Below are 26,266 nucleotides of genomic sequence, written 5' to 3' on the forward strand. Positions count from 1 at the left end.
TTAGATAATAATCTTTTTTTATTAAGGGATATATTTCATTACATTACATTGTGTAGATAAAGTTGTTGACATAGATAGATAAGTTGCAGATCTATATTAGTTTGTGACAAATGAAAGAAAAAATATTTGGAACTATTAATTATATATTTGATTATAATTTGAAAATAGATATACATTGTGTAACATCATATCTAATTTAAGAAAATAGTGCTTAAATCATATCTAATTTTAGAGAACTATGTGTTTATAATTTATTCAGTTTGAGTTATTTACCTTTGAACAGAAAATTATATGGATAAAATTAAACTGTGTTTCATTTCAACAGAAATTAAATATATATAGGGTTCTTTCAAATGCTGAATCTAAACCTGTATTTAAATATTAGATTTTTGGGCCCAGTTTTCAAGTTGGTCCAAATCAGGGTCCAAAATTAAACTTTGTTTGATTCAACAAAAATTGAATTTATGGGGTTCTTCGAAATGCTGAATCTAACCATGTATTTAGAGATTTGGATTGTGGGCTCCTTTATCAAATTGGTCCACATTGAGGTCCAAAGGGTCCTAATTAAACTTTTGTTTGATTTCATCAAAAATTGAATTCTTGGGGTTCTCTGATATGCTGATTCTAACAATGTACATTGATATTGGACCATAATACGTAAATGTCCAATTTCAAATATTTCAGTTCTTTGACCACATTCATTTTGTGTCACAAACATATGCTGTGTCAAATATTGAATCACAATCCAAATTCAGAGCTGTTTTAAGCTTAAATGTAGTGTCCATACTTGCTCAACTGTTCAGGGTTCGACCTCTGCAGGAAATCCGGTTTGCTGTTACTCTGACAGCCTCTTGTTTTTTGATAGTTTAATCTTAAAATTTCATGTTTTAGATGTATCTGTTATATATTGAATGATACTTTGAAAATATTTTAAACCAAAATAGTATTTTTGAAACATGCCCAGAAGGGATGCTCAGATAATTGATGAAAATTAGAAATTTCCTGAAAGAAAAAAGTTTTCTTTAGGTGCAGCTGTTAATTCATTTTTTTCATTCAAAGTACTTTATTCTCAATTATTCAACAATGACTATTTCATAAATTACGTTAAAAGATGTAATTCCCAATTAAAAAAGTATGGATATTTTATACCATATCCATTATTTTAGAATTTAATTTGTGATTTGATTTTAACAGATGGAAATACAGGATTCAATAGTGTTGATGTCGCAGGAATTACAGACTGGAAAAAGAAGTCAGAGAAAGGTTATGGGATTTGTATCTCACTTTATGAACAACATCCTGTCAATGGAAAAATGTCAGGTAAAACACAGTAAAAACACAATTTTAAAATGATTATCCTTTAATAATATTTATGAACTTATAGTATTAATGGGTATCATCTTGAAAACAGTGATGGATAAAGAGAAACAGTCTCATCACTCCAAGCCACAACAAATCTGAAAGTATGAAATATGATTTAAAAGTCAGGACGTAGTAAAATCTCATGGAATTAGATGAAAATTTTATTTTTTTGCAAGACACATAAAGTTGTGTCTGTATTTGAAAAAGTCCTATGACTCCAGTACGTCAGTTTGATAACTCATCAAATTTCAGTTATTGTGAGACAATTTCTCCAAATCATAGAATTTTAAAGATTAAAGTCCAATTACTAGTAATATAGATTAATAAATATTTTGTAAAAGACTTTTCTACACTGTTCAACAAAGCAAACAAGTTATAATGATATGTGATCTAAATTGTCAAATTCTTTGAATTTAAATTCCAATAACTTAAGAATAACAACAAAAAGAACCCTAAGAAATGAAAGGCAGTTTGTATTTACTAACGAAAACATCGTATACAAGTTTGGCAAAGGTCCGAAACTGGCAAAAGCAAACCTAAGTATAATCAGGACTTGCAGCATGGACAGATGGATGAAAAGTTGAACAAAAGTATACCATACGTGATGGGAAAATAAAAGTGCTTTAATTTTCATATACTGTTTATTCACAAAACAAAAAAATGACACCTACAAAAATGTATTGTACTTATTCCGGTGTTTGCAGCATAACAAATTTGCTAAAGTTAATTGTTCAGTAGTATACACCTATTGACTGGGTATGAGGGTAATAGCAAGTTTGTTGTCCCTGAGATACCAACTATTGCTCGAGGCGAAGCCGAGGGCAATAGTTAGTTTCAAAGGGACAACAAACTTGCTATTACCCTCATAACCAGTCATTAAGTGTTTTATTATACCGAACAAAACAACTTTCTAAAAAGACTACATTAACCACTTGAAAAAAAAATGATCACATAAACATGTACAACATGAACTATCAGGTTTTTTTCCCTGTGTGGTATTTGTCAATAACCTATTTACTGTAATCAAGACCAGGAATCCTTGTGTAAAAATTCCTGTGCATATGATAAACATTAGCTAAAATATTTTACCGTACACCAAAGCAATCCCAGATTATGAAGACGACGACAGACCAATACCATACATTACATGTTTTAGTTCTTAAAATATGTCGCGTAGATTTTCTTTTTCAATTGCTTCTGGTAAGTAATATATTAATTTGAAATTACGACAGATACATACAGATTATAACGTTTACAATATTTCAGAGTTTAACGTTGCCAAGTGCACAAATCCAAGCAGAATAGTCGATGACGTCATTGTTGTCCAATGAAAAATTAGTATGAAAAAGTACGGGAAATATGTTTATAAAACTATTGACCGGGGTAATAGTCTTTGAAACTATTGACTGGCAAATAGTCTGTGGAATGAAATAGCACAAATATTTCATTCTTTTTTATATAGAAAAAACATACTGAGGTATAATAACATAGGTTAGTCATATCTCTTTGATGTCAGGTTATTTTTATCATATTGTGATAGGAGCCATAGTAAATGCAAAGTTAATTCATTGTGAAACTGATTGAAAATATTGTTGAAGATCCAAATGGTTGGAAAATTACCATCCATCAATGACTTATTATAATCTGATAGATTCTTTGAATTAAGCTGCAAAACTTTCCAGTCTAATTATATTTTTAGGAGATCCAATTGCTGATGCATTTGCCATTTGTGCAAGAAAAAATAATTGTATACTGCTCATAGCTGATGGTGTAAACTGGGGAGAAAAGTCAAGACTTGCAGCCAGATGTGCTCTGTATGGAGCCATGAAATACCTCAACAAACAGTTGTATGATAAACTTAATCAACCAAGAAATACAAGGGTAACAACCATAAAGTCAACAGTTATTAAGTATATGTATACATGTTATGTATACAGTAATAAAAGAGGTTCTGGATGGGGTTCCTTAAATTCTGTATTCTTTAAATGGATTTTTCTTTATCTTTGAAAATAACGCTTTCTGGTAAAATTCTCATACAACTAATTTTGCTATTACATTTTTCTGTAATTAGATGATTTCTTTATTCTGTACATCATTCATTTTTGTTTAGTACAATTATTACCAAATTCTTTTATTTTCCACTATTAAACTTTATACTTTTGCACCCCATTATTCTCTATTCTTAATTTTTTTTTTGCTAATTTTCTCTATTTATTTTCTAGGTGCCTTATGTTTTTGTGATTTTTTTCAACTTTTGCGTGAAATTTACCTGTTCAAAAATCAAAATATACAACATTATTAATTGAATTATATCAAGTAAATCAGTTTGAACATAATTGAAACAATCATGACTCTGACATAAGGGCAATTCCATTAAAATGTATGTGGGAGGGTAGGAAGGGAAGTTTAATTATTGAATGTGGGTCATGGGTCTTTTTTCAGTATGCGTCTACTATTATGCAAAATTATCTAAAAAATGGTTCTTGGTTGTAGGGATATTTTGAAAGTCCTTTCCTACCCTCCCACATACATTTTAATGGAATAGCCTTAAGCAAAATAGATTAAAATTGAATTGACAAACAAAGACTTCTGCAATTATATATTTATCAGGATTAAAACACAGGTGAAAACTTCAAACTCAGGTAAATTACAGGTAACTTTGTGCAACCATAATGCCATTTGTTCGTGCAAACATAATAACTGTCAATTTTTGTGCAGATATAGGTTTGTCCCATATTTTGGGGGCCATTATTCTCTATTCTGTATACCCCATTCAAACCCTCATAAAATATACAGATTTAGTATAACCTAATAAAATCAACCCTAAAATAATCACATATTAGATACTGTCAAAAGACTTAAAAAATATTGTAAACAATCAACACAAAGTGTACTTCTATCAAATGCATTACAACCATGAAATATGCATGTAAACCCTAATCTCTATTACTATTCAGAATTCTTACATGTTTTTTTTGGTAGTATTATGTTATGGTATTGTCTGTGTCTGCGTCTGAAGACATTTTGGTTCGCAGACAATAACTTGAGTACAAGTTCATGGATCTCTATGAAATTTTAGCACAAAGTTTCATACCACTAAAGTTTGTTTGGATTTGTTTTTGGGGGCTTTTGTCCATGTGATTTTATAATTAGGGGCCAAAAAAGGTCAGTTTTACTGGTTCATGGAAAATAAATTGGTTCGCAGACAATAACTTTATTGTAAGTGTATGGATGTGTAAGAAATTTTAGTACAAGGTTCCGTACCACAATAGGAGGGTTGGGATTGATTTTGGGGGTTATTGTCTTAGCTGTTTTGTAATTAGGAGCCAGAAAGGGGTCAAAAACAATTATTTGTCTGGTTTTAAGATAATAACTTGAGTATAAGAGATATTTCTTTGGTCAAAATTTTAGCACAAGGTTCCACACCACAATAGGAAGGTTGGGATTAATTTTGGGGGTTATTGTCATAGCTGTTTAGGAATTTGGGGCCAAAAAGGGTCTAACAAAAACCATTTTTTTGTCTGGTTCACAGACAATAACTTGAGTATAAGTGTATGGATTTCTATTAAACTTTAGCACAAGGTTTCATACCACAATAGAAAGGTTGGGATTTATTTTGAGGGTTATTGTCATAGCTGTTTAAGAATTAGGGCCTAAAAATTTGTTTCAGGACAATAATTGGTGTATAAGAGTATATATTTCTAGGAAATTTTACCACAAGGTCCCAAACTTCAAAAGGAAAGTTAAGAATGATTTTTGGAGGGTCATAGCCCATATCTTTTAATAATTAGGGGTCGAAAAGGGGCCGAAAACAACTATTTTTCTGGTTTGCAGGCAATAACTTGAGTATAAGTTAATGGATCTCTATTCATTTTTAGCACAAGGTTCCACACCACAATAGGAAGGTTGGTTTTTTTTTTTTTTGGGGGGGGGGGGGGGGGTTATTGTAGTAGCTGTTTAGGAATTAGAGGCCAAAAAGGGCCCAACAAAAACAATTATTTTTCTGGTTCACAGACAATAACTTGAGTATAACTGGATAGTTCTGTATTAAATTTAAGCACAAGGTTCCACCCCACAATAGGAAGGTTGGGATTTATTTTGGGGGTTATTGTTGTAGCTTTTTAGTAATTAAGGACCAAAAAGGGGTAAAATAAAAGCATTTTTCATGTTTCAGGACACTAATTTGTGTATAAGGGTATGGATTTCTTGGAAATTTTACTACAAGGTTCCATATTTCAAAAGGAAAGTTGGGATTGATTTTAGGGGTCATGGTCCAAACCGTTTAATCATAAGGAGCTGAAAAGGTACCAAAAAACTAGGATTTTCTGATTTCTGGACAATTACTTGAGTATAAGTCTATTTATTGCTATTTAACTGTGCCACAAGGTGTTATATCATAAAATAAAGTTTGGGATTTATTTTAAGGGTTATGACCCTATTGGTTTAGTTAAAAGGGGCCAAAACCAATACTGTGTATAAATTGCTTATTTCTCTAGCAATTTCAATGGGATTTAATTCAAAAGTCTTGAATTCTTGGGAGTCTTTAATATGCTGAATCTAATTGTGTATTTATTATTTGGATTTTGGGTCTATTTTTGAAATGATCCATATTAAGGTCCAAAGGGTCCAAAATTAAACTTTGTTTGATTTGAAAAAAAAAAGAATGGTTGGGGTTCTTTGATATGCAGCATTGCTGAATCTAAGTGTATAAGATTTTGAATTTTGGTACAGTATTCAAGATGGTCCAAATTGGGGTCCAGAATTGAACATTTTTTGATTTCACCAAAAAATTAAATTGTTTGTGTTATTTGATATGGTCAATCCAACAGTGTTTTAGATTTTTTGATTTTGTGCTTGGTTTTCAAAGTTGGTCCAAATTTGGATCCAAAATTAAATTTTGTTTGGTTTCTTCAAAAATTAAATCATTAGTGTTTTTAATGTGTGCAATCTAACAGCGTTTAAAATTTTTGATTGTAGGCCCATTTTTCAAACTGGACCCCATAAAGGTCCAAAGTATCCAAAATAAAACTTAGTTTGATTTTAACAAAAAATGAAATAATGTGGTTACTTGATAAGCTGAATCCAACCATGTATATAGTATTTGAATATTTGACCATAATTGGTAAATGTCCAATTTTAAAATTATTTAAGAACTTATACCACATTCATTCTGTGTCAGAAACTAGGCTATTATTACATATTTGCTCATTGGTTCATAGCTGAAAATAGATATAAAATCCTATCTAGTTTTAGAGAACTATTTTTGTGGTTTACATCACTGGTTTATGTGAAATAAATTGGTTCATGGAAAATAAATTGTTTCACAGACAATAACTTTAGTATAAGTGTATGGACGTGCAAGAAATTTTAGCACAAGGTTCCATACCACTATAGGAGGATTGTTAACATGTTTGAAGATTTTCTTATGGTTGAAAATTCCCTTGGAAATTAATAGACCTTTGTCCATCTGTTAAAGTGGAACTGCAGGTAAGTGAAGTTTTTAAATACAATTGTGCCATACATTATGTTATGTTACATCTTAATAAAAAAAAATATTACCTTTAGATAATAATCTATTTTTATTAAAGGATATATTTCATTACAATACATTGTGTAGATAAAGTTATTCACATTGATAGATAAGTTGCAGATATTAGTTTGTGACAAATGAAAGAAAAAATATTGGGAACTATTAATTATATAAATAAAGTTTGATTACACTATGGGTTTTGTTAATAATTTTCACCTATTATCAAGATAACAAACATGTGGTAATTATCAATAACATAATTATAATTGGAGTGACAGTTTTATTTTAAAATTTTGTGTTTCATAAGTGTTGTTGATGATAAGCTCTGTAGGACAGTATAAATATAGTTTGAAATTTACTGTTCATTATTAGATATTTTGAAGATAATTACAGATAAGTTTTATAGATTTTTTAAAGACATTGTATTATTGATAAATGATATTTTGGAAATTATTTTTATGCCCCCGCCATAGCGGAGGAAGCATTAAGTTTTACCCTTGTCTGTCTGTACGTCCGTACGTACGTCCGTCCCAAAATTGGTTTCCTTTCTCTAACTTTAGTTTGCGTAGATCAAATGTTATGAAACTTATACACAATGCTTATAATCACAAAACACAGATCAAGTTTGAATTTTGGTGGCATCACTTTTACCGTTCTTGAGTTATGCCCTTTACAAATTGAAAAATTGCTGATATTTATGTTTCCGTTCTCTAATTTTAGTTTGCCTCAACCAAATGTTATGAAACTTATACACAATGCTTATTACTACAAAACACAGATCAAGTTTAAATTTTTGTGGCATTGCTTTTACTGTTTTAGAGTTATGCCCCTTTACAAATGGAAAAATTGCTTAATTTTTGGTTTCCGTTCTCTAACTTTAGTTTGCCTCAACCAAATGATATGAAACTTATACACAATGCTTACTACCTTAAACCACAGACCAAGTTTGAATTTTGGTTGCGTCACTTTTGCCGTTTTAGAGTTCTGCCCCTTTACAAATGGAAAAATTGCTAAATTTTTGGTTTCCGTTCTCTAACTTTAGTTTGCCTCAACCAAATGTTATGAAACTTATACACAATGCTTATAACCACAAAACACAGATCGAGTTTGACCTTTGGTGGCGTCACTTTTATCGATCTAAAGTTATGCCTCTTTACAAATGGAAAAATTGCTGGATTTTTTGTTTCGGTTCTCCTACTTAAGTTTCCCTCATAAATGTTTTGAAACGTATACACAATACTAATTACCACAAAACTCAGATCAAGTACAAATTTGGGTAGCGTCACTTTCACAGTTCTGGAGTTGTGTCCCTTTATAACATTATATGCAAGCAGGGGCATGATCTGTGTCCCATGGACACATTCCCCATTTATTTTGTTAACCGGATTTTCGAAGGAAATATCGGTTATTGATTTGGGGATGTACGGCGGCTGGGCGGGCGGATGGGCAGACGGGCGGCTGCCAAACAGTGTCTCTTCAATATATAACATGAAATGCTGTGATAATTTTTTTCAAATTTAGATATGTTGTTTCTTGTGACTTGATGAAGATCTAGTTCAATTTTCATGATTTTAGTATTTCTCCTGTTTGAGTTATCGCCAATTTTAATATCCAAAAGTGGTATTTTAAAATATTTTTCTCTTGTTATCACATTATGACTCAGCATAACGTCTTATCTTGCAATAAAAATTGGAGTGACAGATTTATTTGAAAATTTTCTATATCCTAAGTGGTGATGATTATAAGCTATATTATTAGACATTTTGAAGTTAATTACATTATTAATTATTAATTAGAACTGGGTTATATCTTATCATATGATAATCATTGGAGTGACAGATTTATTTGAAAATTTTCTGTTTCCTCATAAGATCTGTAGGACTGTATACATAAAGTTTGAAATTTACTAGTAGGACTGTATAAATGAAGTTTGAAATTTTCTGTTCATTATTAGACATTTTGTAGATAATTAAGTCTCCCTAAACCATATATATTCTTACCCCCACCCCTCTTCAATTTGAGAATGTGCTTTTATCTTGTAAACGGTCAAGATCCCCACCCCTAAACCATATATATTCTTGTATGGGACAATATAACAAATCAAATGAAATATTGGGGGAGTCCCCGAGTTCACCCCCACCCCCCTTTCTTTTGGAAAACTTGTAAATGGTCAAGATCCCCACCCTGAAACCATATTTATTTTTGTATGGGACATTAAAACTAATCAAATGAAATAAAAGGCGAGTCCCCTGGGGTCACCCCAACCCCCTCCTGTTTGAGAACTTGTAAACGGTCAAGATCCCCACCCCTAAACCATATATATTCTTGTATGGGACAATAAAAAAAATCAAATGAAATATAGGGGAAGTCCATGGTGGTCATCCCCACCCCCTTCTTTTTATACGACCGCAAAAAAATTTTGTGGTCGTATATTGGTATGACATTGGCGTCGTCATCGTCGTTGTCCGGTGTCGCTGTCCTCCGAAGACACATTGGTTTTCGCACTCTAACTTTAATCAAAGTGAATGGATCTCTATGAAATTTTACCATAAGGTTCAATATATATCACAAAAGGAAGGTGGGGATTGATTTTGGGGGTTATGGTACAAACAGTTAAGGAATTAGGGGCCAAAAAGGGGCTAAAAATAAGCATTTTTGTAACTTCCAGACATAACTTGTGTGTTAGTGTATGGATCTCTCTGACATTGTACCACAAGGTCCCATTTCACAAAGGGAATGCTGGGATTGATTTTGGGGGTAATTGCCTCCAAATTTTAGGAATTAGGGGCCAAAAAGGGGCAAAAAACAAGCATTTTTCTAGTTTCATGGCAATAACTTGTGTATAAGTGTATGGATCTCTCTGACATAGTACCACAAGGTTCCATATCACAAAGGGAATGCTTGGATTAATTTTGGGGGTAATTGCCTCCAAATTTTAGGAATTAGGGGCCAAAAAGGGGCAAAAAACAAGCATTTTTCTAGTTTCATGACAATAACTTGTGTGTAAGTGTATGGATCTTTATGAAATTGTACTACAAGGTTCCATATCACAAAGGGAAAGCTGGAATTGAGTTTGGGGGTAATTGCATTGCCTAAAACATTTAGGAATAAGGGGCCAAAAATGGGCCAAAAATAAGCATTTTTCTAGTTTCCAGACAATAACTTGTGTTCAAGTGTATGGATCTCTCTGAAATTGTACTGCAAGGTACCATACCACAAAGGAAAGGCTGGGATTGATTTTGGGGGTAATTGCCTCAAAATTTTAGGAATTAGGGGCCATAAAGGGGCAAAAAAAAAAGCATTTTTCTAGTTTCAGGACAATAACTTGTGTGTAAGTGTATGGATCTTTATGAAATTGTACTACAAGGTTCCATATCACAAAGGGAAAGCTGGGTTTGAGTTGGGGGTAATTGCCCTAAACGTTTATGAATTTGGGGACAAAAAGGGGCAAAAAACAAGCATTTTTCTAGTTTCCAGACAATAACTTGTGTTCAAGTGTATGGATCTCTCTGAAATTGTACTGCAAGGTACCATACCACAAAGGGAAGGCTGGGATTGAGTTTGGGGTTGATGAATCATAAGGGGGTTCAAAAAATTGGGGGGGGGATTTTTTTTTCCTTTTTTTTCTTTAAAATTTTCCATGTTAAATTGGTTATTTCTGATTTATATATAAAAGCAAATAATAATGATAGGGTTTGAATAGGTAAATTAAAAAAATTTAAGTTCATAGACCACATTCATTCTGTGTCAGAAACCTATGCTGTGTCAAATATTTAATTACAATCCAAATTCAGTGCTGTATCAAGCTTGAATGTTGTGTCCATACTTGCCCCAACTGTTCAGGGTTCGACCTCTGCTGTCGTATCAAGCTGTGCCCCAGTGGAGCATTTTATTGATAACTTGTAAACGGTTGAGATCCCCACCCCTAAACCACAAACCAATTTGTACTGGACTTTGCCCAATGTCAGGCGACCCTGGGAATGACGAATTATTGGAGCTTTGTTTGGGAGACTTTGTAACAGCATCCTGTTACAATTATTTCATGTTACTGATTTTTATAGATTTTGAAAAGACACTGTTTTAATGATGAATAAAATTTGGGATGGATTCTTCTTTTCTTTGGTAAATTGTTTGAAGAATTTTGTGGCAAGTTTGTTTGTTATTCTGTAAAAACTAATTTTCTGAATGCTATATATTTTTTTTTGATGAAGTGAACTCCTTTAAAAACTAAGCTTATATTGTCTATTAATAAACATATATTTAGATTTCTGATTTTGGGCCCAGTTGTCAAGTTGGTCCAAATTGGGGTCCAAAATTAAACTGTGTTTGATTTCAACATAAATTGAATATATATAGGGTTCTTTGAAATGCTTAATCTAAACCTGTATTTCTTTTCATTATTAATAAGATAATACCACATTGAGGTCCAAAGTTAAGGGTCCTAAATTAAACTTTTGTTTGATTTCATCAAAAATTGAATTCCTTGGTTCTTTGATATGCTGATTCTAACAATGTTTGAGTGTTAAATCATATCTAATTTTAGAGAACTTAGTCATCACATGTTGTTGTTATTATATTATTGATTATGATTTGAAAAAATTGCATCATATCTTATTTTAGAGAACTATTTATCCAGTTTGAGTTATTTCCCTTTGCACAGAAAATATTATGGATAAAATTAACCTGTGTTTCATTTCAACATAGATTAAATATATATAGGGTTCTTTCAAATGCTGAATCTAAACTTGTATTTAAATATTAGATTTTTTGGGCCCAGTTTTCAAGTTGGTCCAAATCAGGGTCCAAAATTAAACTTTGTTTGATTCAACAAAAAATGAATTTATGGGGTTCTTTGAAATGCTGAATCTAACCATGTATTGAGAGATTTTGGATTATGGGCTCCTTTATCAAATTGGTCCACATTGAGGTCCAAAGGGTCCTAAATTAAACTTTTGTCTGATTTCATCAAAAATTGAATTCTAGCGGTTCTTTGATATGCTGATTCTAATATGTACTTAGATTTTGGATATTGGACCATAATGGGTATTTAAATGTCCAATTTCAAATATTTCAGTTCTTTGACCACATTTATTTTGTGTCACAAACCTATGCTGTGTCAAATATTCAATCACAATCCAAATTCAGAGCTGTTTAAAGCTTAAATGTTGTGTCTATACTTGCTCCAACTGTTCAGGGTTCGAAAATAAGGAGATGTGGTATGATTGCAAATGAGACAACTCTCCATCAGAGACCAAATGATATAGACATAAACAACCATCAGATCGCTGTATGCCCTTCAACAATGAGCAAAGCCCATACCACATAGTAAGCTACAGAAGGTTCCAAAATGACAAATGTTAAACAATTCAAACGAGACAACTAACAGCCTGATTTACGTACAAAATAATAAACAAAAAATAAATATGATATCCAGCATCAAATGAAAACCACTGAATAAAACCTATTCAACCATGTTAAATTGATTTGAGGAAATTTAAAGTTGTCACATCTCAGTCTAATGCATTTAACACTGATAGCATCATTCCATATATCTAAGTAGATATTTATCTGCTAAAAAGTAGACAGATATTCTTTTCAGCATCCATTAGTATTGCCAAAAAACTCTCAAGACCCACATGTAGGTCTACTGATCTTATCAGTTCAAGTGTTTGTCACATGATTGGTAATATAAAACACATTATGTTTTCTATCAGTTCTTGAAAACTCATGATCTGGCGTTAAAAAAACACTGTCTGGGTTGTATAATCTATTACAAACCATATATTGAATGAAATCATATTATCTTATTGTAGGAAGTGGTAGAAATTCTCAGGAATTCATTTGATCAAGCTCATCAAACTATTCTGTCAAAAGAAGGTGGACTAACAACAATGTGTGCTTGTATGATCTGTCCGCTAAAAAGTTCCAAAGAATTTTCAGTTTGTTGTGTAAATGTTGGAGACAGTTATGGTTATATTCTTGGAGAAAGACGTGGAATAAGAGAAATAACTGTAGGGTCACATGACATAAGTTCAGAACGAGATATTAGGGATGCAGGTGGAGCAATAGGACCAGTTCATGGAAGTGATCCAGAATTACAAAATCTTACTTGTTCTATGACTTTTGCAAGTGAAGGAGATATTGTGTTTTTAACTACTGATGGCATTTCTGACAATTTTGATCCTGTTGTCACAAAAGTAGCCATACCTAGGCAAGTTAATGGTGAAAGTGCACAAGATATTTCTAATTCAGAAGCAATTATAAAACCTGAAATGGAACCAGGTGAGCGACATATATATGGTATGAAGGAAATGGAACGTGTTATTAATGAACAAGAACTAGTCACAGAAGAACAATGTACTGCACAAAGTTTGTGTAGTACACTTGTCCAGCATGTACTTATGCTAACTGATTCTAAACGTAAAGTATTGGAAAATCCATCTTTGTATAAACGTAGAAGAATGACACAAGACCAGAGACAGAAGCGAGATTCAGAAATAAAGAAGAAAATGTCAAAAGCACCAGGAAAACTGGATCATGCTTCAATAGTTGCCTTTGAATTAGGAAGAACTAACCATGACAACTTGGAAAATATTCCCTTGATAGGAAGTCCTTTGATAACAAAATCATCTGCAACCAGTACACCAGACTCTAATAGCAGTCGTAGACACTCACATCATGGTCTCTCAGGTTCCAAGCCTTCACGTCCCAGGAAATTGTTTTCCCGGTTAAGAAGTCTTAGTGTGACATCACCACAATCTCCTTTAAGTCCATCATCATTAGGAAAACTCTCAATTTCTCCACAAAAATTTTCATTTAAAAGATCAAGATCAGGATCAGAACCAAATACTCCTTCAAGCCCAGAAAATGGTTGTTTAAATTTTCTGCCTAAAGATCTAAGCTCACCGTCTCCTATGAGCCCTCAAAGTCCAAATCGAGAAATTCCTATTCCGTTACCAGCACAGCATCCCAAAAGGACATCTGTGTCATATGAATCAGCTGTTTAAAGAAATCAAAATATGATTAAAACATTCAAAACTGTTACTTTTTGGTTTTTATACAATAGTTTAAGTTTTGATACATTATTTTATTGTTCAACCGTATTATCATGATTATTGTGGCTTTTTAAGAAACTGTGCAAAAAGAAAAAAATATTACCATCCATGTGATTTCTTTGGATAATAATATGTTTCAGAAAGATTGAGAATAAAATTATAATTTTGTATAAAAAAATTAAAAGTGTGTTTATTACCTGCACATGGAAATTATAAACATACAGCCATTAAATTAAATGTGGAGTACAGGTGAATCTTGGAGAGAAAGACAATGTGCCAAAAGATGAAGGTCACATGACTTATAGTTCATGGTTTAGGAGCTTTGATAATTTGATAATGCTTTTAAGCTTCATTACTCATAGTACATTTTATATCTGAGTCTTCATTCATTAAGTGACCTTTAATCTACGATTTTGTGTTAGGTCTGCATTAAGGGAAGTATGACAAATTCCCACAAAAATAAGACATCAATATAAGGCTTCATTGATTTCCTGATTTCAGTTTCTAAGTAACATACAATTATATAACTGAGTTGTAAGGGTGCATCTTGGGGAGTATAGCCAGTCAGGGGTACTACTTGTACAAGTAATTTAATTTACTTGAAGAAGTAATATTGATATACATATATAAGTAAATTTGTAGGATACTTATACAAGTGTATTTTATTTACTTGTATAGGTAAAAAAAAATTGACTTAGTTATGTCCGTTAGACATTCAGATTTTTTTACTTATACAAGTAAAAAAGTCATCCTATCTTCTTTTTGTGAATTCTTAGGACTTCTTTGCTCTTATAGAGTTTTAAATTGTCTGTCCTTTGCAGATGTCTTAACTAATCATTTAAGTTTAATTTAATGGACAATGAAAATCTCATTTGTCTGTTATCTTCAGAACACTGCTCATTTACAAATCCCCAAGGAGCAATTTTTGAAGGCCTTGCCCAAATACTTAAGATCTTTGCGCAATCAGTTTCTTTGTTGAATTAATGAGATGAAACATTGAACTCTAATAAAAAATTATGAGCTAACCTGGGAAAAATCATTAAAGGCATGTTTTTACATCTCAAAACTTGAGAATTTTTGTGGGATTGTAAACAAAATTTACTTATACAAGTGAATTTTTGAGAAAATTAAGGGGAGATTATTCAAACATTATAATTATCTTATATAAGTATATTTTATTTACTTCTTCAAGTAAATAAAGATTACTTGTACAAGTAGTACCCCTGACTGATAGCAGCCTCCTTCAAAACATAGGACACTCTGACCTATATTTTAAGCTTCATTGGCTAAAAAACTAATTTTCTTCTTAGATTTGCTTGAACTTGTTTGACAATTTTCATTATTCTGATAATTTTTATTTTTGCGGTCGTATATTGGTATCATGTAGTCGTCGTCATAAGACATTTTGTTTCCGGACAATGACTTTAGTAAATGTAAATAGAAATCTATGAAATTTTAATACAAGGTTTATAACCACAAAAGGAAGGTTGGGATCGATTTTGGGGGTTACAGTCCTAACAGTTTAGGGATTAGGGGCCAAAATAAGCATTTTTCTAGTTTCCAGACAATAACTTGTGGAACGGTGTATGGATCTCTCTGAAATTATACCACAAGTTTCCATACCACAAATGGTGGTTAGGATTTGCTTTGAGGGGTTATGGCTCAAACCATTTAGGAATTGGGGGCAAAAAGGGGGAAAAACAAGGGTTTCCTGGTTAATGGACAATTAAAAAAAAGTACAATGTTAAGTTTGGACTACCTCCCTTACACTGCTGTTAAATTATGTTTAAAGAAATGTTGTATTGTCTTGAGGTGATTAGCTGTCAATTTATTTTTAGAAGTTACTATTTAAAAATGCTGATTAAGGAATATTTAATATATTAATTTTAGCCATGATTATGTATGTCATTTTCTATTTTAAGACTTTTATGATGTATTTAAATGGGTAATTATGGTTGCAAACTCCCTTGGAAATTTGAATTGAGATTTTGACCATATCTTGAGGGGGGTAAAAAAAAAAATATTTTTTTGGGGGTGGAGTCAATTCACAACAGCATAGTGTATTGCACAAAAGCAAAAAATTGAATAAATTCAAATCAAAAAACCAATTCTAAGTTCTTTGACTACAGTTATTCTGTGTCAGAAACCTATTATGTGTCAAATATTTAATTACAATCCAAATTCAGACCTGTATCAAGCATGAATATTGTTTCCATTTTTGCCCCAACTGTTCAGGATTGGACCTCTGCGGTTGTATCCAGCTGCGCTCGGCGAAGCAATTTATTTTTTCATAAAAGGATAATTGTCATGCTGAAGAATAAAATTTTCCTGGTTTGGTTGGTTTTCTCTTTAATTTTAAAACAATGGTGATCCAGTGGATTGAAATTACACTCTTTAATTCAATTTTTACACAGATAAAGTATGCAAAATTGTCACAATAAGATTAAGTGGAGGTAACTCTAATTAAAAAATATAGACCATAGATTTCTTACTTGAAAAAGATAGCTCTTTGTCAAATTTGATTCTAATTTCAACAAACAAGATTAATTCTTCTTGCACAAGTAGATCCCCTGACATGTAAGGTATACATACATCCGTGTTGAAGACCGTACTGTGACCTATAATGGTTTACTTTTATAAATTTTTACTTGGATGGAGAGTTGTCTCATTGGCACTCATACCACATCTTCTTATATCTCTTTACTCATACTTTGATCAGTACTATTTGTGAAATCAGAACATGGCAACCAGCATGCACAAGAGACTTTAAGTTTTGACTTTCAACACTCAGACTTTTTTTTTAATTGGTTAAACAATTTCAAGTAAATTTAAGAAGATTTTTTTTTAATGGTATGGAAGAGGTGCAAAATGTAGGGGGACTTTGAGAACTTTATACATATTAAACCTAATTTGTTATTGATTAATTTTTCTGCCCTTTTCAAAAATTGCTCTTTAGAAAACGTATTAAGTGTTGAACTTGAAGTCATTTTAAATTATGGAATTATCACTGTTACATTCCTAATTTTTTTTTTAATTTGCAACACACAAACAATTATCTTAAACCTGCTGCATAGATTAACAATTTAACATAAGAATTCCTATCTACTATCATCAGTCTATGGTCGATTAAATATGATAATGATTTTTACATAATTTATTGGTACATTGCACAAGCATGACAAAATGTTTCAACTGAAATTTTATAATTTCTATAATTGAACTAAAACGTGAAAATAACACTTTGTAATATGTGAACAAGACAGAAATGTCAAATTTAAATAATACCAACAGGTTGTGACTGACTGACTGACTAAACATGGAAAATTGAACAATAAAAAGGAACAAAGTGTTTTTTCTACCTTTATCTGAAAATTCAATTTTTACAGACTATCAGTATTGAATGATTTTGTACCCTGTTTCTTACCAACATTGACATTACGGTAGTCATGCTCTTTAATTTCGAAATGGATTGTTTTGAATATTTATACTATGTTTTAAAATTGATTTTAGGGAATGGTTGTATTTATTCTATTTTTAAACTGCTGTAAATTCTGGCATTAATTTTATTTTTATGTACAAGTTAATATCTTTACATGCTACATGTATGTACATAACTCCACATGTAGTGATAGTATGTTAGAATTGTCTATATTTTCAATAAATTGTATATTGTAATACATATTGTAACTGCTGAAAGTCATTCATAGAAATCCATAAGTTTGAAATCCTTAAGTTTTGATGATATGGGTAAATGTATTAAGAAAACTAAACACATATTTTACTGTCATTATATTTGGAGACTGTAAATTCAGAAATAAATGTGTGCATTAATTATAGAAAATTGCTGATAACTTGTAAAAATGTTAGATCTAATTAATGTGATTTCAAAAATTACTGAAGGAAAATCAGTACTGAAATTATGAATGCAAGTTTTTATTTCTGGGAACCTGATACTGTCCCATTTTTCACATTGATAAAAACATCGCAGTAATTTTCTAGTTTACAGAAACTTTTTATTGTGCTATTTTTGTGTGTCAAAATATGATTGTGAAATATATAAGAAACAATTTTTAATTGGATTTATAAAATTAAAAGTCAAGTATTTTACGAGAGCAATATTTCTAAAAGTAGCTATTAAGATGAATAGAAGAATTTGTTGTAAAAATTTTTTATAAACAAAATCTTGCTTTTCTTCTTTTTATAACAAAATGATTGAGCAATATCTGATTGTTTTCAAAAGAGTTAAAACAATGTTGTCCTATTACTGGAATATCAAATTGGTGTGTCTGAAACTGTTAGTAGTTTATGAATAACTGTTAGTATTTTATGAATTCTAAAGTGCTGTGTTTTATGTATTTAATTTTAGTTGCAGTTTTACTTTACATTTATTTAATAATATATTTGTATATGCCAACTTCAATATCTTTATGATTAACATGATTAAATACAAATAACTTTGTACATAATTTATTTGTATTCAATCAGTTATCACTATATAAACTTGTTTTATTTACACTCAAATGTACCTAAATGTATGTATTAAGCATTTTATTTATTTTATGAATATGTTACAATGCATTTATTTAACTTTTTCATGAGTATTGTACAATAGATAGTTTTGGATTGATGCAATTTGAGTTGCAGTTATAACCCTTTTGTTGCCATGTTGGGGGTCAGTATGCACAAATTTCTTCAAAGACAGCTAGTTTCATCTTGTTATATTGACTTTTGTCATCATGTTGGAGGTCAATGTGCACAAATTCCTTCATAGACAGCCAGTTTCATCTTGTTATACTGATGTTTGATTTTAGAAAAAAGTTGTTTTCTGGACAATTTTGATTTCTTAAAGCCTTGTATAATTCATCACAAGTTATATAGGACCTACTAAGAATCTCATCTCAGACTTGCTTGTATCACATGTTTTAATTCAGTAGGTCAAATAACAAAATCACTCAGTTACAACATGGTGGCTAAGGGAATTAATCAAATCCAAATTACATCATGTCTAAACCTATCTATTTCAAAGGAATCAAATTTGATGTGTTCATTTGTTCTCTTTATAAAGTGAATGATGGATCTGCTGTTGATTGGACTTAATTTATAGTATTTTGTGCTTTCATTATTTGCCACCACTGCCCCTCTTCATCAGAGCAAACTAAAAATTGTATATACTGTGAATTTCAATTAGTAAAAAGTTTTAAATCCTATAAAGTTAGTGTCCTATAAAATAAATGTAACTTCATTTAGTTTTATTTCGAACTAAATAAAACTTTTCCAAAGAGTCATCTCCTCTTGGTCAAGGTACTTTAACCTTTGTCAGTTCTATTGTCCCATTGAATAAATACAATAGCTATTGTTCTCTGTGTAGCTTATTCACTGGGACCTTTGAATTTCTTCTAAGGGAAATCCATCACTCATTGATTAATTTACCTGAGTAAAAAAAATATCTTTTAAATAAATGAAAATAGATGTATCAACTCACAAAACTGCATGTGATGTTGTATTTATATTCAATATCAATAATATACTTTCAATCTGTTCAATATAAACACGGCTTTAATCTTCAAAAATTGATTTCTGACAAAATTTTAAGCATTGTTCCTATTGAAATTTGCATTGTTTTGTTTATGTTAAGTTATAGTATACATTTAAGAAGGCCTTAATTTAAACATTGTCATTTTCCAGTTTTTATTTGTCAAACACACAAAAAAAAAAATTTCAATAGAAAATATTTTGAGTGTAGGAATGGGGTACCCAACATGATGAATGACGAGAAAATATGTGTTAAAATGATGTACACATTAAACATTTTACTCCATTTGATGCTAATGGTAGCTACAAAATGAGATTTGACCAATGACTATAAAAAATTAAGGCTCATTTGACACTAACGGTAGCGAAAAACAGACATTTGACTTGAACGATAAAGGGCATGCCTACCCTCCTACATGTCGGGTCTTATTTTTATTTAAAGTTAAATATCATCTATGTGTAAGAAGTATATTGAGATTAGTTAAATACTGTGTACTCTTATTTATGCATTTTCCTGTCTGCAGAAGAATAATACAAGCAGCCAAGTATATACCATTAATATACATACAAGTCTAAATTGAAAACATTAATATACATATACAGTATCTGGTTTAAATGTTGGCTTTTAATTATTGTCACAAAATTATATTTTTTTTTCACAAATGAACATGCTTTACTCTTGCTCTGACAAACCTTGTTCATCGACCTTTTCTAAATGAAAATGGAAAATATAGTTTTCCTATTATACATTCAAGGTACAGACAAATAATTATTTAATGTGTCATTATTCTTTCCTCTAAACAGTAATGAATTACCAGGAATCAAATTTAAAAGTATGATATTTTATGAAGATATCACAATTAAATTACCTTTATTTTGCAACAGACAGTTTTTTGTTCCTGAGAAATGTGTGGTGTGAAATTTTATTAGTTGTGAAGTATGGATGTTCATAATTAAATAGTGCATTGTTTTAACTTTATTTTAAATTGTTAAAGAGATATTTTATGTAGAAGGCCTAATGACATGTATTAATCTAGTCATTTAACCTGAATAAAATGTTAAGATTTTAAGATTGTCTTCTCCTTCTGCCAGTAGTTCAACTACTGGATTACTAGCCTGCCATCACTGAGATTGTGAGTTTGAATCCTGGATTCCATGCCAATCTTGATTGACTAAGATTGTCAGTTTTCCTGCCGAAAGGTGGGTGGTTCTCTCTGGCTTCCTTAACCAATAAAAACTGACTGCCACAAAATAGCCTATAGTGCTGAATTTGGGATTAAACACCAATTAGTCAATACTTCTTAACGGCACTTTCAGCACTGTTGGCTATTTTCATAACAGCCAGTTTTGGGGTAAAGATTGCATGAAATGCGATCTAAACCCTATGGTACTTACCATATCTAAATCTTCCAAGGTTTATCACTACTCTTGAGATACACAAAATATAGTGCATTGGTCATAACATTCTAAACATCCTATCCATGAACATTTCCAGAAATTCATCAGTGAAATATATGCTCAGATATTTAAATTATTAAATGATGTTATACTTGTCAAGAAAATTACATAACTTGTGCAAGTTGCAGAACTCTAATATTTGTTCTAAAAATATCAATGATGTTATTGTTAAAGTAATCTTTAAAATTGGAGTTATCTTCCTTTGTCCATAATTGTAGTTGAATCAACTTCAACCAATGCTTTGTACAATGCAATGTTTAATTTGACTTCCCATTGATAAATTAAAGCAAACTTTACTCTTCAGTGCTTAAAAGCACTTTGATTATTGTCTTGCAGTCAAAAAGCAAGACTTATGTAAGCTGTTTGTATAAGTTTGTGATTAGGTCAGTTTATGGGGAACCACTAGTCGTAGGTCAATGATATTTGGTATGCAGTTGTATTAGCATTGACACATCTTATTGCCATGGAGATTATTCAACCCCACCCCCTCAGTCATGGTCTATTGACTTTGAAACTTTTGCTTACTTTACATGAATTACTGTAAATTCAGAAATTAATGCGAATTTTGCGACTGGGCGAGTATCGCAATAACAAGAACTCTCATTTTGATATATGACGCATATATCGGTAAAAATATTTTCCTGAAATCGCAATAGTTAATCTCACATTTTTGTCCATTCTTCAAAAATCGCAATAATAAATGACTGCATTAATTTCTGAAATTACAATAGTTTGTGATTAGGTCAGTTTAAGGGGAAATGCTAGTGGTAGATAAATAATATTTGTTAAGTAGATGCATAAGCATTGGCATATCTCATTTCCATGGATAGTATTTGACTTCGCCCCCTCAGTCATGGCCTATTGACTTTAAATGTTTTGCATAGTTTACATGTTAAGTTTGTGATTAGATCAGTTTAACAGGAACCACTAGTGCTAAGTCAATGATATTTGGTATGCAGTTGTTTTAGCATTTGGAAGTCTTTTTTCCATGGTGACTATATGGCCCCATCCCCTTAGCACAGTTTATTGATTTAGAAACTTTTACATTGTTTATAAATTGAAGTTTGTGTTTAGGTTATTATAAAGAGAACCACTTATAAGCCAATTGTATTTGGTATGCAATTTAATAAGCATTGGCATTCTCATTTCCATTGGGTTATTTGGTCCTGCACCATAAGTCATAGTTCATTTACTTTGAATGTTTTGCATAGTTTACATGTTTAAATAACGCATTTTGATTCAATATCTGCATTATACTTTCAAAATTACAAAGAGGCAAGATATAGCTCTGTGTTAACAGTTTATTGATGGAGGAAGCCGGAGTGCCACGCTGTTTGAATTAAAGTGGCGTCACCTCTACTTTTCTCGATTTATGTCCCTTTATAAATGGTAAAATTGTTAAATTTGCCATTTCCGAACACTATCTTTAGTTTGCCTCAACCAAATGTTACCACCAAACACAGATCAAATTAGAACTTGGGTAGCATCACTTTTACCTTTCTCGAGTTATGTCACTTTATAAATGGAACAATTGCTTAATTTGCAGTTTCTGCACTCTAACTTTAGTTTGCCACAACCAAATGTTATAAACCTTATACACAATGCTTATTACCACCAAACACAGATCAAGTTCGAATTTGAGTGGCATCACTTTCACAGTTCTCGAGATATGACCGTTTGTAAATTGAAAAATTGCTGAATTTGCTATATAATTACAAGCACAGGCATCTGTGTCCCATGGACACATTTTTCTTTTATATGTCCAATGCTACACACAGCCTTTCATATCAATTCTTAAGTATTACATTGTTATGCTGATTAGTGAATAAATGAATAAATGGTTGTACCATGATTATAACCTATGTTTTGGAATATATTATCCCTGAACAAAAAAGTTTGTATTATTGCAAACCCAATGATGCTTTTCCACAGATTCACCTGCAAGTTACCTGTCGATTTAAACTTTTATAAGTTCTTTTGTCCCATCTAATAAATAGGATAGCTATTGTTCTCTGTGTAGTTTTTTTATTAGACCTTTAAATTTCTTCCAAGAGAAATCTATCACTCACTGATTAATTTACCTGAACAAAAAATTGAACTGTCAAAAATGAAAATACATGTACAAATACTAAATAAGGACTCAAAAAACTGCATGTGGTGTTGTATTTATTCAATATCAATAATTCATTTTTAATAGTTTCAATATAAACACTGATTCAAAAATTAAAAGTTGATTTCTGAAAAAAAATTTTATACTTTCCCTATTAAAATTTGCTTTTTTGTGTGTGTTTGACAAATAAAAACTTGAAAATTATTGAGTTTATAAATTAAGGTCTTGATAAATGTATTCTATAACTGAACAACAACAAAAACATGCAATTTCATTGGAACAATACTAAAAATTTTGTCAGAAGTAAACTTTTTATAATTAAATCAGTGTTTATATTGAACAGATTGAAAATATGTTATTGATATGGATTAAATACAATATTGCATGCAGTTTATGCGAGTTTATACAACTATTTCCCCCCCCCCCCCCCCCCCCCCCAAAAAGATAATTTTTTGGTCAGGTAAATTAATCAATGAGTGATAGATTTCTCCTAGAAGAAATTTAAAGGTCCCAGTGAAAAAACTGCACAGAGAACAATAGCTATTGTACTTATGCAATAGGACAAGAGAATAGACAAAAGTTTAAATACCCTGGTCAAGAGCAGATGACTCTGTGGAAGACTTTCATTTGGTTCGCAATAATTACAAATTACATCTAGAAATTGACAATGAGGGTTGGTTGAAAACAAACTTTACGACAAAAGAGATGATTTCAGCTTCACAATTGTGAACTTTCCATTTCTATGTAGCAATATTCCAGCAGTACCTGCATACCCTTCTGGAGCACCTGAGATCGTCCCCAGTTTTTGGTGGGGTTCGTGTTGCTCAGTCTTTAGATTTCTATGTTGTGTTTTGTGTACTATTGTTTGTCTGTTGGTCTTTTTCTTTTTTAGCCATGGCATTGTCAGTTTATTTTTCGACTTATGAGTATGAATGTCAATCTGGTTTATTTCGCCTCTAGTTAAACTTCAGGTCAGACCACTGATAACCATTAATATTAATCATGAAATCATACCATCCCTTTGACCTATATACAAAATTTTCATATCTTGTATTCTATTGATTGATTGATTGTTGGTTGCTTAACGTCCAGTGGCAAATATTTCATGCATATTCAGGACGAGAACAAGTTCACAATAAATACAATAGGTAGGTTCTGTAATAGATTAAGGGATAAAGGTCGGAGAAATTTAGACTGCCACGGGAAATGAGGGTATATTGGATAGGGACAGAAATTTAGCCTTGCAACAGGTCACCTACGGACCCCTCAAAGAGTTGTTGCAAGGGTTCTTAACGTGCAAAGAGCGTGGCACTCTCTTTACACGAGGCATCGGATTTAACGTCCCCATTCTGACCGGACGTGGCTGCGAATTTGTACATCCCGCACAGCCAAACGGACGCCCCACTTAAGCACGGGTTTTACTGCCGGTCGGAGGAAGACCAATGGTGACCATACTTCTATTCCCCAGTCACCCTTGGGGGTTGTATTCTATTGTGAAGTAGCACTGTGATATAGCATCTGTTACGCATTAAACTTGAAATTAAACCAACAAATTAAGCATTATTGTTGAACCTTGAAATGTTTCTTTTGACCTACATTTAAGACAGTTGATAACTTTATGTATACTGTAGTAAAATTAATTTGTGAATATGAAATCTGTTTCACATTAGTCTTCCTTAAATCTTAACTCCACCAACAAGAAGTTGTAAGTGATGTCATGTCAATCCCAACTTGATATTAGACATTTTGATAAAAAGGTTAAAAGAATGGTCAAACAGGAAGCCTGGCAGATCTGAAAATCACTTATATGGTACACCTTATTTTTCAAAAGTTCCAGACCAAATACCAAATTGCTCAATAATACACAAGCTGAGTGATATATTACAATAAATTGCTTCGCTGGGCACAGCTGGATACGACTGCAGAGGTCCAAACCTGAACAGTTGGGGCAAAAATGGACACAATATCGCGCTTGATACAGGTCTGAATTTGGATTGTAATTAAATATTTGACACATAATAGGTTTCTGACACAGAATAACTGTAGTCAAAGAACTTAGAATTGGTTATATGATTTGAATTTATATTCATTTTTTTGCTTTTGTGATATACACTGTGCCTGTGCGAATTGACACCCCCCCCACCCAAAAATGAAAATAAAAATTAACCCCCTTTTTTGTTTGCTTTTGTGCAATACACTATGCTGTTGTGTATTGACCCCCCCCCCCCCCCCCAAAAAAATCCCCAAATATGTGAAGAAATTTTGTTTAATATCTGAAATGAGAAAAAATTGCTCCCCCCCCCCAATTTCTTTTAACCCCCATCCCCTTTTCCAAAAAAAAAAATTCTTTCCCTCAAGATATGGTCATCATAATCTCAATTCAAATTTCCAATGGAGTTTGCAACCATAATTACCCATTTAAATACATCATAAAAGTCTTAAATAGATAATTTAAAAGCAGTGTAAGGGAGGTAATCCAACATTGTACAACATTGTACAATTTTGTTTTTGGATTACCTCCCTTACACTGCTTTTAAATTGTCCATTAACCAGGAAACCCTTGTTTTTTCAACCTTTTTTGCCCCTAATTCCTAAACAGTTTGAGCCATAACCCCCCAAAGCCAATCCTAACCATCCCTTTGTGGTATGGAAACTTGTGGTATAATTTCAGAGAGATCCATACACTTAAACACAAGTTATTGTCTGGAAACTAGAAAAATGCCTTTTTGGGCCTCTTTTTGGCCCATAATTCCTAAACTGTTAGGGCCTATAACCCCCAAAATCAATCCCAACCTTCCTTTTGTGGTTATAAACCTTGTGTTTAAAATTTCATAGATTTCTATTTACTTATACTAAAGTTATTGTCCGGAAACCAACTGTCTTCGGACGACGACGTGATACCAATATATAATTTTTTTTGTGGTCGTATAAAAATTGCTCAATGGGAATAATAAAAATTTTTAAGTATAGTTGATCAGAAAGTGACTATCCTGAAGATCTGGAAATCCCTTGTGCAGAACAACACATCATTATAAATTTTCAGATGAAATATCAAATCATTGAATAACACATAATATCAATTAAGATTCAGACCAATTCAGACTGGTCAAGTAAAAATCAGTACAGTTGAGTACAGATATAGGCCATTTCAGACTTTTACTGGTTTGTAGTGACAGAAAGTGAGTAATGTGTAATGAAAATTATTTAAGGATGAACAGA

The 26,266-nt window shown here is 31.7% G+C and overlaps 1 protein-coding gene across 1 annotated transcript in view; it reads left to right on the plus strand.

The window, feature by feature from the left end:
* LOC127728205 (uncharacterized) overlaps positions 1-20,549 on the plus strand; it is a 30,897-nt gene extending 10,348 nt beyond the window's left edge. The window contains exons 3-5 of the mRNA XM_052235432.1: positions 1,195-1,320; positions 3,062-3,243; positions 12,706-20,549. Coding sequence (XP_052091392.1) covers positions 1,195-1,320; positions 3,062-3,243; positions 12,706-13,899 — 1,502 coding nt within the window. The 3' untranslated portion in view covers positions 13,900-20,549. The remainder of the gene's footprint in view (positions 1-1,194; positions 1,321-3,061; positions 3,244-12,705) is intronic.
* The last annotated feature ends 5,717 nt before the right edge of the window (positions 20,550-26,266 follow it).

This window comes from Mytilus californianus, unplaced genomic scaffold (genome assembly GCF_021869535.1).
Source record: "Mytilus californianus isolate M0D057914Y unplaced genomic scaffold, xbMytCali1.0.p SCAF_2, whole genome shotgun sequence".
Taxonomy (NCBI): Eukaryota; Metazoa; Mollusca; class Bivalvia; order Mytilida; family Mytilidae; genus Mytilus; species Mytilus californianus.